Below are 11583 nucleotides of genomic sequence, written 5' to 3'. Positions count from 1 at the left end.
TGAAGCAGAAGCCCGTTGCTTGGCAAATTCAAACAAAAGAGGAATTGTATGCTGGGAGCTGGTGAAAAGTCTCGGCCAGCCCTTTTCCAGGGACAGCGGAGGCAGAGTGGCTCTGTTGCCTCTCAGCAGTGCTGCTGGTCACAGCCCTGAGCTGTGCTGGGTACAGCTGGGCAGAGGCTAATGTGGGAGACAGGCAGGACCTCCCAAAGGGAGCTGCAGCCAGACCAAGTGCTTCCACCAAAGCGACATTGCGGTGGAAAATAGGGCTTCCAAGGACAAATGTTTCCTAAAAGGGGGGAACCACTCTCTGCTGAGGTGTGGTGTTTTCTGTCTGCTGGAAACCTGTATGGAGGAGCAGAGGGTTACCCCAGCCAGTGTGGGTTTCTGATAGAGAGCTGCATTCAACAGTCGCCACAAAAGCTGAACAGAGCCTGGCCGCTGAGGAGATGGAGGTGTTACAAGTTGTGCCAGCAGCACTTCCTTATTGTTTTTGTTGGTACTTGGGGAAAAGAAGAGGCTGCCCACATTCAGCACTGGGGACAGCAGGCAGGGATGCAGCACAGAGCTGTCATATGCAGACACTGAGTTTCCCCAGGACCACAGCAGTTCCTGACCCCCTCTGCTTCTCCCCGCTGTCTCTGCAGAGGGCCCCATCGATGTAAATATGAGCGAGATCACGATGGAGGATATCCACCAGTTCTTCTCAAAAGACCCTTCCATCAAGCTGGGAGGCCACTGGAAGCCGAGTGATTGCCTGCCTCGCTGGAAGGTAACTTGGGAGCCCTGTGATCCTGCTGAGCTGAGCATGGGGAGACGGAGGGTACTGGGTGGGTGGTGGGAAGACATTAACAGGAACAGCTCTGATGTGCTGTAGCTCCAGAGTAATGAATACAAGGATCTCTGAAGTGCGGGGCTGCAGTGCCTGAGGAAAAAACGGTGAGCTCAAGGGATTCTTTAGTGATGCATGAGTCAGCTCTGAGCTTCTGCAAGGACTGCTAAGGCAGGGAGCTCGCCTCCCTGCTCCCCAGCTGCCAAGCCTCCCACTCACACTGTGCCCTGTCTGGGGTAGGATGTGACCCAGAGAGGAAAGGAGGCACTGCTGGGGACTCCCATCCCAGAGGGAGGTGGCTTTGGGCAGCATGGTGGCAGTTGCCTAGCCCCACTCTTGCTGTCCCCAGTACTGGGCAAAGGCAGTGAGAGGGAGGATGTTGTTCGTGTCCCACTCAAAAGTTAACGCTTAAGTTCCTGAAAACAACAATTCACCAAAAAGTGAATAGGAAATCCAAGCTGTGGGGGTTAGAAGGGTTCTGGGATGGTCAGCCCTACATGACAGAGCTGAGATGCCACGTTTAGTGCTTCTGCTTCTCCTGTAACACCATACCAGTTAGTCTTGCTCCCCAGCCAGGAGGTCTGTTGGTAGCTGGTGCAGTGAAGTAAGAGCTGTGTCCTCTCCCCATCAGGTGGCAATCCTGATCCCATTCCGCAATCGATACGAGCATCTTCCTGTCCTCTTCAGACACCTTATTCCCATGCTTCAGCGACAACGTTTACAGTTCGCCTTTTATGTTGTGGAACAAGTGAGTGAGCCTTGGGGTGATTGGGGTGGCAGCTGTTGGGTACAGATGTGCTGCACTACAAACATGTCTGCCAAAGCTGCAAGCATAGCTCTGTTCTGTGTCCTGAGTTCTCTACCTGCCAGATCACATTATTTAAAGTTTTGGGCTTTATGTTGTGATGTTTGAGTTGTCCCATTCTGCATAAAAGTGGAGAGAGGCATGCCCAAAAATAACTGTTTTTATCTAAAAAATAAAGCAGAGAATCAATATTTTAAAAAAAAACCACTTTATTGGAGAAGATATTTAAAAAGAGACAACTTTGAAGCAGGCATTTGCAGTTTAACTAATGCTGTGTTATTTTTGTTTATCTCTATACTAGTTCCAGGGAGCATCCCCTAGTCACAGGAAGAGCCTGACCAGAGTTAGCATTTCTTGTCTGGGCAGTATCTGCAAGACTTTCATGACTATAAAACATAAGACTGTCATTTGATGTATACATGAACCTGTCACTTAAGCTGTCTGGTTTCATCTGCCCTGTAAATGTACCTCTATGCTTAGCTCTATCTTGAAATGATTGATCAATTTTTTTTTCTGAGTGTCTGAGTAATAAGACTTTAGCATCTTTATTTTCACTTCTGTGCAGTGGGTTGAATATTTAAGTTGTGGTTCATCTTACTAGTCTGTCTGTTCCAATACATAATTTCCTTTTGCGCAACTGATGTGGGAGCTGGTTGCTCTCTGCAGTTTTCTGGAGAAGACTGAGAATGCAGGTGCAGACTGGGAACTGCACAGGGCTCCACCTTGAGAAGGAACTCTCTCCCCTAGGCTGGAAACCAACCCTTTAACCGTGCCATGCTCTTCAATGTTGGCTTTCGGGAAGCAATGAAGGACTTGGACTGGGACTGTCTTATCTTTCACGATGTGGACCACATACCAGAGAATGACCGTAACTACTATGGGTGTGGACAGATGCCGAGGCACTTTGCAGCCAAGCTGGATAAGTACATGTATCTGTAAGCACTGTTCTTCCTCCCCACTACCATAACAGCTAAGGAGCCAGGGTTAGGTTATTTTCTTTAAAAGGCAGAAGATGAATCTCTGTTTGCTTCTCGGGCTTTGTGTAAAATAAACTTGAGAGGGGAATAAAGAAAGTATCCTCACAGCTCAGGCTTTCCCCATTGAAGGTGGGATAGCTGCAGTGCTGGTGGGCTCTGCCCTAACCCCTTCTCTCCTGCTTAGGCTCCCTTACAACGAGTTCTTTGGTGGCGTGAGTGGCCTGACTGTCGAGCAGTTTCAGAAGATCAATGGTTTCCCAAATGCCTTCTGGGGCTGGGGTGGTGAAGATGACGACCTCTGGAACAGGTACGGGCTTGGCTCAGCCAGCATCCCTGAACTCTGCTGCTGATGGCAGTTCTGTGAGCCAAGCTTTACATGTGCTGAGGGGGAAGCATTGTCACCTCTGCAGCTGGTGCTGGGCTTGCTGTGCCTGCTTCCCCTGGGCTGGGGAAGAGCCAGGCCAGCTGCAGTGGCTGGGTGAGAACAGAGGCCTCTCCAGCCTGCACAGGGAGTAGGTTGGAAGCAAACAGAGAGACGAGGCACTGGTTGGGAAATTACTGGCTCTGTGCGCAATATCCCATGCTGCTGAGATCAACCAGATCTCAGCTGAGCTGAAGCCTTGAGGCGCTGAGCGCTGCATGAAGTGCCCAGAGCCAGGGCTGGAGGGGGGAGGTTTGTGTACCTTATCTGCTGGGTGGGAAGGCAAAGCTGCTGTAGGAGCCCCAAGCACATTGACTGTGCTGTCTTGGCAAGTACTTACGGCACAGCAAATGCAACTGTTGATTTTGTTTATTTATTTTCTTTCTCCTCTTACTAACGCAGAGTGCAGTACGCAGGCTACTTGGTGACTCGACCAGAAGGAGACACAGGGAAATATAAATCAATTCCCCACCATCATCGGGGAGAAGTACAGTTCCTAGGAAGGCAAGTAAATTTTCATTATTTTTTTTTTAAGGAACCTAAAGTCCTTCACAAAGTCTGTACTGTGTTCAAGGCTCCCTGCAGCTATTTGAGGGCAGTAACAGCCCTAACTCATGTAGGAAACTAACTCTGGGAGATGAAGGAAGCAGAGTGCTGCCTGGATTCCTCCAGTGTGTTTTATACCCTGCATCCCTATGCTGAGGGGTCCTCGCTTTGTGGCTGTTGCTGCTTGGATGCCATCCAAAAGAGAGGGTTGTCAGCATGGCAGGATGAAGAGTTGCCCTTGATCTTGAGGGGGATGTTCTTAAAGGGGTGACTAGTGCCAAATGTCAGAGAAGCTTCTGTGTTTCTAGAAGAGCCTGATCTAAGGAGGCGTTGCTCAGCCTGGCAAAGGCAGAGAGTGAGGGACAGGGTTCAGGGTTTTGAACCGGATGGAGACCCTCGCTCTGGTTTCATCCCATGGTGGTATGTGCAAACAGGGAGATGGCAGCAGCTCCAGCACACTTCCACCACAGCACTGAGGTGAAGCAGCTCATCCCTTTCCTTTCTTCTGTACCTTGGCGTCAGGCTGGGTTGGGTGTACAGAGCCTCTGAATTCAGGGTTTGCTCTCTTTTGAGGCTTTGGACATTAATCAGGAGCAGTAACTGTCCCTTACAGTCCCCTGTAAGTAAGGAGCACAAGTACTGCATGAACATTTTGCCTTTTTTGTCAAAAAGCTAAATTCTCCCTGGAACTTTCCAGGGATGCTCCAACCCCCTTTGTCCAAGAGCCAGTCTTGTTTCAGTAATTACAAATGTTGGTTGAATGGCTGCCAGGGGACCTTCGTGGAATTTGAGTCTTCTGAAAACTATGGCACAGAAAACTTGAGAAATACCTTTTTCATTAACAACTGCAGGAATTAACACTTGTAGGTGATGAGCTGCTGGACAGTGCAAGCTCTGCTCTGTAGAGGGGCTTCCGGCTGTTCCTGGCAGAAGGGCCAGCAAGGAAGGTTTATGTTGCAAGCACTATTTGAGCTCTCTGCTCATCTCTTTTTACAGAAGACTCATATTTTCCATTTGAAGTTATGTCATCTTTACCCTTAGTTTTCATTTCTCTGTTGGACAGAATGCAGTCAGCGAGAGATGCTTATCTAATTGCACTCTTGAGAAAGGGAAGTCCAGTTTGGCCTAAAAAGCCATATTTTGTCAAGCCCTCTAAACAAACCCAACAGTTTTCACTCTGGAGAAGAAAAGTGTTCATCAAGACACTTAAGTGTCCTGCCCGTGTCCTGATGCTGTGGCCTCTTTGAAGCCAGTTTTGGCACTTCCCTCTTTGCTTTGACCCAGTTATTCCTCATGGCACATCACTTCCCTGGTGCTTTTTTCTGTCCTCAGGTCTCAGCCCAGCTCCCAGTTGCCTTGGTGCTGCCACGCTCCTAGAAAGTCAGTGTCCTGTCCTGCAGAGATGTTTCTACTTCTTTTTTTTCCCCCCTCCCATCTTAGCCCTTATATCTCATTATGCTGCCCCTAAATTTGGTTGAGGCTGGTTTTGTGCACCAGCTGCAGTTTCCTTCCCCAGACCATCATTCTTCTAGTTTTACTTCCTTACGCCCCATCCCTCAGACTAAAACTCTTAAGTTCTGCTCTTGGTTGTGGTCCAGTTTCTTAAAAATTGAAGAGAGAGTGAGACCGTATCACTCATCAGCTGCTTTTCTCTGGTATGTTTTGGCTGACGAGGGCTTGCCAGGGCCCCCTGAACTCGGCCCCCTCGCAGGATCAGGACCCACAGACTTTGGTCAGGTATCATGGGTTGTTTTGACAGCTGGGTGCTCACTGGTGCCACAGAGAGCATTTTGCTCTTCGTCAAATTATGAACTAATTTTGTGAGGTCTGGGATGTTTACCTGCTGGGCATATAGAAGAGGTGATGGTCATCTTTATTAAGGGCTCAGAACTTCATTGTTCTGTGGCTGCTGCTGGGACTGGCTGATTTATTTGCATTTTATTTGCTGTCTGGTGGAGTTTGCAGCACACTGTGGGCAATGTGGAAGTGACTCTGGCCTCTGGTTCTCATTGCACAGGTACGCCTTGCTGAGGAAGTCAAAAGAAAGGCAAGCCCTGGATGGCCTCAATAACTTGAACTACTTTCCAAACGTCACGTATGACGCCTTGTATAAGAACATCACTGTTAACCTGACACCAGAGCTGGCTCTGGTGACTGAATATTAAGAGGAGAAAATAACTTTGCTCTGCCCTTCACCAAGAAAGCACCATGCTAGACTTTCTTTTCTGAGGGTTATCGGGGACAAGCAACACTTTGTCTAATGAAGGATCACAGTATTTTGGAGAGTAAGGCTGAAAGTGCACGCACAAATTGCCCTAGCTGTACCAATCCAGCCCGATACTCGTGCAGCAAGCTCAGCAGTCTCTTTTTTTTCTGCCACTTGCTTTCTGGGTTTCAGGACAACTGTTCAACCTGCTGCTCTCGTCTCCACATTCCTCCTCCAGCAATCTCGGCACTGGGACTCGCCTCCGTAGCGCTTTCTCCTCTGGGAAGCAGCTCAGCTGAAGGACTCTGGCTTCCTGACGGGAAATGTCGGGAGCGATTCGGTCAGCAACTGCCCTGGTGGGAGATGAAACGACTTCTGATACTGTTCTTCTATGTCTGTGCAGTTTTTTAAATGACCTGCTTGAAGTATATACAACAGAATCGCTTCTTAAAGAAGTGTAAGTGTAAATATGCTGTGTAAATTGCCCCTTTTTATTTTTCTCCTATGGCTCAAATCCAAGCTAGAGGTTTACATATGGTCACTCATTGTAGTCCTGAGTTCTGTAAACACTTGTGTGTGCACCACTGTATTTGTGCAAGATGTTCCCTTTTAAGCCAGTGAGACTACTTGCATGATTTAAGCTGTGCATATGCAGAAATGTCTGTAGGACGGGGCCCTAAACTTTCCAATGTAGCAGATGAGAAATACAGCCATATCATCACTCATCCCAGAAATCACAGAAGTGGCTTTTCCAGGGAGAGTGAGGAAATGGGAATAATTGTGGAAAACACTCCCCTTTCTGTCACTTCTGTAACATGATGTGCAAATGAATCCAAAAGCCATACAGAATAAAATCCCTTGCCTGCTGCTGTATATCGCACTGATGACAAGTGTGAGCTTGGCGGATTGCTCAAGATCTCTCATCCATGCTGCTGCGGAAAGCACAGCCCCAGGTTGGCTGTTCCTGCCCATGCACTGCCCTTGGGATAGTGCAGCTGCCCGCAACGCACCAAGCCCGCCCCAGACCACCAGCACCCTGCTGTCACTCCTGTAATGTGACGCTACAGTTTAGGAGGTGGTTTTAGTTTGTATTTATTGTGTAAATGTAGGAGCACACTGAAGTGCTGTAAGTCAGAGCCAGGCAGTGCCCTTGGTTGTCACTGTTGGCACCTGGCAGCGCTTGCACAAGGGCAGCTGGTGGGGCAGGTTGCAGGTGAGTGTGAGAAATGAAGGACACATGAACCAAGTTCACAAAAACATGAGGACCAGGAACCAGAGAGTTTGGTCCGACACCCCATCCAAACTGGAGTGCCCCCTCCCATCTGCCATCCCTTCCTTCCCATGGCCACCATGGGCGGCCCGGGCTCCAGGCTCTCCCCCCACTGACAGTCCAGTCCTTCCACAGCACCCACACACTCACTTTACTGGACCTCTCTGACTTAAAAGTAAATACATTGAGGTTTGATTTTTAATTTGTATTTATACATAACAACAGTGGATACTTAACCTCTGAAGTACTTTAACTTTCTTTTTATTGTGTTGTTTGCCTTCCGTTTCCTTAACTTCTCATGGTTTACGTTGTTTTCTCAGTTCTGTGGACGTATGATCCCCATACACATCTGTTGTGGGTGTGACTGCCCAGGGCATTCCTAACCTGTATCCAGAAAATGTTAGTTTAGAAAACACAAGTTCTTGTTGTGTAGATTTTATCAGCTGGTATGAGAGGACAGCACGCCTGCCCTTGAAAAGCGCTGATAAGTTTATAACTTAGGTTTAAAGTCTTTGAACTTACATGTGCTTTAAAGTTGCTTCCTGAGGGGATTCAACTCGGTTATTTATAGGCAGAGGTGAGGATTTGCTTTTTATGGCGCATATAGCAATAAAGACTTTTTGCTTCTGAATCTCGATCTTTAATTCACTTGGACCCTTTTTCAGATGCTGAACCTGTGTTGCCCTGCACCTCTTTTTGTTCATCTTGAGACCTTGCTAGAAATCTATCTTTGTTTAATGGTGCTTCAAACAAGGAATGTATTTCAACTAGCCCAAGTTCACTACCCCAGGAATTGTGCATGTGTGTGTGAGTAGGTGTTAAACTACCTTAGTCAGGATCCTCAGCCTTTGATGTGTACCTGACACCCATCACACCTTGTGTTGAACAAAAAGCCGTTACCTCTGCTCAAAAACGCACTCTGCGGTTGGTACAAAAGGGTCCACCCCCCGACCCCCCCAGCAGCATCCCTCTTTCATAGTTCCTTTGTTCTAATCACATTGAATTTTTTTTCCCTTTTTGAAATGTGGAATATCTGAAAATGTGCACTGTTAATCTTATCAGCTATGTCAAATACTGTATAGTAACTGTAACTGTTAAAAACATACTGTCAAGCGCATGTGCTGTTATGGTGTAAAAATTCTCGTATTAAGGAGAACTTGTACATATTCTGGCAGCTGAAATTCAATAAGGCCACTCGTTTGCCCCTTCCATGTCAACACGGTCGGTCAGCCCTGCTGGAGGGCAGGTCCTGTTCAATGCTGATTTTTTTTTTTTTTTTTTTTAAATGAGCCATGTGGGTTTTATTTGCAAAACTATTTATTGACAGTTCATTATCTGTAAAGCTCTGCTTCTCTAAGGGAGGTACCAATTGAGAACAGCCATGCGCTTTGGGTTGCTCACTATCAGAAGTGGCTTTAAACTCTAAAGTAGCTTTCCATCCTCATGGCTTTTGAGCTTACTGTTATGTTTTTAAGAGGAACCAGGGGGGCATTTTTGCACTGAAGATTAGTGTTTTAAAAGACACACACACACACTTCTCAGCAAAGCAATCCTTTGTGTCATTACATTTATTTACCCATGTGTTTGTACATTTTTGTATTTGTTAATTTATGAATGATTTTTTCAGTAAAAAATACACATTCAAGAACAAAGATTGCAGTGGTTGCTTTTTTATAGGAGGTCAGGGTGTGCTGTTTTTTTATAGGAGGTGAGATCTGTAAGCCCAGAGGGGTAAGTGCTTATGAGAGTACAGTTGATGAGTGGAGAAGGGTTAGCCCTGGATGCTAAAAGCTGGTAAGAAATTTCTCATTAGGGGTGGCCAGAAGTAAACCAAGTGCAGGATGGGGCTGCTCCCCAAGCTCTTACTGTCTCTATATGCTAAAGCCTTTTTTCCAAGCGTCTGCTTCAGTATTGTACTGATGGAGGGACTGGCTGCTTTGGGGCAAGTGGGTTTAGGAAGATACTTGGCTGAAGGTGGTGTAAGGCTTGGAGATGTCAATGGCGAGTGTTGATAATTAGATTTTTTTATTAAAAAAACCAGGCAGACAGACAAGCTTCTTTGCAGCAGCTTTAAAATATCTCCAGCATACAGGCATGCTAGAATAAATAGCTGGCAGCCCTGTGTTGTTCCAGGCCTTGCCTTTATTTAGCTCTCTGTCTTCTGGGAAGCTTCCTCCCACCCACAGCGCTTGACTGGAGCCTGGGGGGTGGCAGGCTCCTTCCAGCAGCTGCCAACCCCCCAGGGACGATGGCCCTGCCTGCTCCTGGCCATGCACTGGTGGGAGTTCCAGGTCACAGTTTAGGGGCCCTGTTCCTCCACAGCTACCCTGGCTGTGGGGGTTTCATCACCTGCACCACCCCTGCAGTGGCTGGGCTGGGGCTGGAGGAGATGAATGCATATGTAGAAATTTGGGGTTGCCCCTGTACAGGAAAACCGAGAAGGGTAGGGAAGCCTCTGGCCTGTGTCCTGGGTCTGTGTGTGGGACCCCCTCACCGGGGCCAGCTGCAAAAAGAAGAGCTGAGAGCAAACCCTCTTCTGCCTGGGCTGTGCTGGGAGGCTGCCAAGGAGAGGAGCCCTGTGAGGGTCTGGCATGGCAGTCCAGTTCCATCACAGCCACTGCTGCCAGCCAGCAGCCGCAGAGACAAGGCTTTCCTCCATAGCAGCCCATGCCTGTGGGGAAGAGTGCTCCCCACTCAGGCTGGAAAACAGCTCAGCCTTCAGCACTACAAAATCCTTAAGCTTTCCTGCAGAGTGCATAAAAAATCCAACCACCAAAGCAAAGGGTTTTCTCCTGTTCCTTTCTCCCCTTCATCTCCGTGTAGCACAATAAGCCTGCCCGGGATGGCCTTGGCTGGCAGCTGGAGGCACTCACATCCCTGGGCATGCAGCTGTGAGGCATCCGTGCCTGCCTGGGGGCTGCCCTGCTTGGGAGCTGGTGGAAAGGCTGGGCAGGAGCATGGGGCAGAGTTTCCCTCCTGTTCCCATTTGCTTTTATGGCATACCCCAGCCACAGCACATGGGAGATGTGAGCATAGGCACAGCAGCGGGCTGGGGAGAGGCAGGGGTGCTGGTCCCTGCACTGCAATGGCCATGAGGTAGAATCGTGAGGCTCAGGATGCTTTGCATCTGCGCCCCTTCCCCTTCAGAGCACCTGCTTTAGAAATCAAGCTTTTTCTAATATCTGATATTAGATATAAACTGTAATGACTTTTTTCCCAAATAAATTTGTGCAGGACAAACTTTTCCTGTGAGACACAGCTCTCTATAGGCACCAGACGAGGGTGGCTGTGACAATGTAACTGAAGACAGGGCCAGGAAAGCGATGTGGCCCCTCTGGCTGGGCAAGTGGAGATGAGTTACTCCAGCCATCATGAAAGGGGCTGGTGAGTGCCATCAGGATCTGCTCAAGCCGGACAGGGCTGGGCTGTCTGCCCAGCGGCTGGTGGCACAGCCCCGCTGCTAGCCTGTGGCATTGGCAGGTGTCCTGGTTTTAGCCATGCTCTTGCACAAGGTGACACCCTTGGTGAAGCCTTAGTATGGCTTCAGAGACTCCTCCAGCACTAGATAAATTTTTTTTTTAGGTTAAAAGTTCCTGGTTGCGGCAGTTTTCTTTCCCGTTAGGGTTACTAATTTCCTCCTGGGAGTGGGTGGGTTGGGAGTCAATGCCGTGAGTCACAGCCACCACAGAGCTGCCTGTGGATGTGCTGTTGCTCTTGGGTTGGCCTCTCTCCCCCTACAGAGGGAAAGGTGCTGTCCCCCCTGGCACAGCTGGGGGGTCCTGCTGGCCCCCCGAGCCCCTGGGTTTGCTGCTCTGGGCATGCTCCCCATGGGAAGGGCAGGGTGTCCCTGGATATTCATTCTTCCCTTGGGTGAGCAGTAGGACAATATTGACTGTTATTTAAGAAGGTCTCTTGGTAGTCAAGAGGCAAAAGGAGAAGAGAACAGGAGTGGCAAGGTCATGGAGGATTAACTGTGACTCTCAGGCAGCTGCCCTTAATCGTGCTGGGGAGGACTTCCCAAAAAACCCTTGCCTCTGAAAGCAGCCAGCAGCTCCTGCTCCTCTCCCACAATCAGTATCTATATCTCAGCCCCATGGCCACCTCTGCTGTGCTGCTGCCTGCCCTTAGCGTCTCGTCTCCCACTGCCCCAGGTCCCCCCTTTGCCTACCCTACCTGTGCCCACCCTGCACTCTATTGTTCCCCCAGCAGTGCCCACCAGAGTGAGGAGCCTCTGTGCTGTCCCTCCAGGGATTTGGGGCTCCTCTGGGCTGTGCCAGCACCCTCCTGAGCTCCCCCAGGAGAGGAGATCCCCCAGACCCAGGGGCTGGCTGCTGGAGGGACGTTCAGTGGGCTCACAGGCTGAGTTGTTTGGCGAGCGATGAACAGGGCTACAGGCATCGGGCCACATCCTGGCTCCACCACCACTGACGGTATTGCATGCCTGCCAAATTTCTTTTGGATAAGAAAACAGCAAAAAGGGGAAAACCTAATAACTCATCTGGTATCATCTGGGTGAAGCAAGAGCAAAC

General features: G+C 49.0%; 1 protein-coding gene across 1 annotated transcript in view; it reads left to right on the top strand.

Annotated features, from left to right (window-relative positions):
• The window catches only part of B4GALT5 (UDP-Gal:betaGlcNAc beta 1,4- galactosyltransferase, polypeptide 5), a gene marked incomplete at its 5' end in the record, with an annotated part of 10756 nt that extends 4852 nt beyond the window's left edge, over positions 1 to 5904 (top strand). The window contains 6 exons of the mRNA XM_010189017.1: positions 645 to 769; positions 1461 to 1577; positions 2382 to 2569; positions 2796 to 2918; positions 3435 to 3536; positions 5596 to 5904. Coding sequence (XP_010187319.1) covers positions 645 to 769; positions 1461 to 1577; positions 2382 to 2569; positions 2796 to 2918; positions 3435 to 3536; positions 5596 to 5743 — 803 coding nt within the window. The remainder of the gene's footprint in view (positions 1 to 644; positions 770 to 1460; positions 1578 to 2381; positions 2570 to 2795; positions 2919 to 3434; positions 3537 to 5595) is intronic.
• Between the last annotated feature and the right edge of the window lie 5679 nt (positions 5905 to 11583).

The sequence above is a fragment of the Mesitornis unicolor genome, unplaced genomic scaffold, assembly GCF_000695765.1.
Source record: "Mesitornis unicolor isolate BGI_N332 unplaced genomic scaffold, ASM69576v1 scaffold52527, whole genome shotgun sequence".
Classification (NCBI taxonomy): Eukaryota; Metazoa; Chordata; class Aves; order Mesitornithiformes; family Mesitornithidae; genus Mesitornis; species Mesitornis unicolor.
The sequence above is the reverse complement of the archived record's forward strand: the minus strand, read 5'-3'. Positions and strand labels throughout refer to the sequence as shown.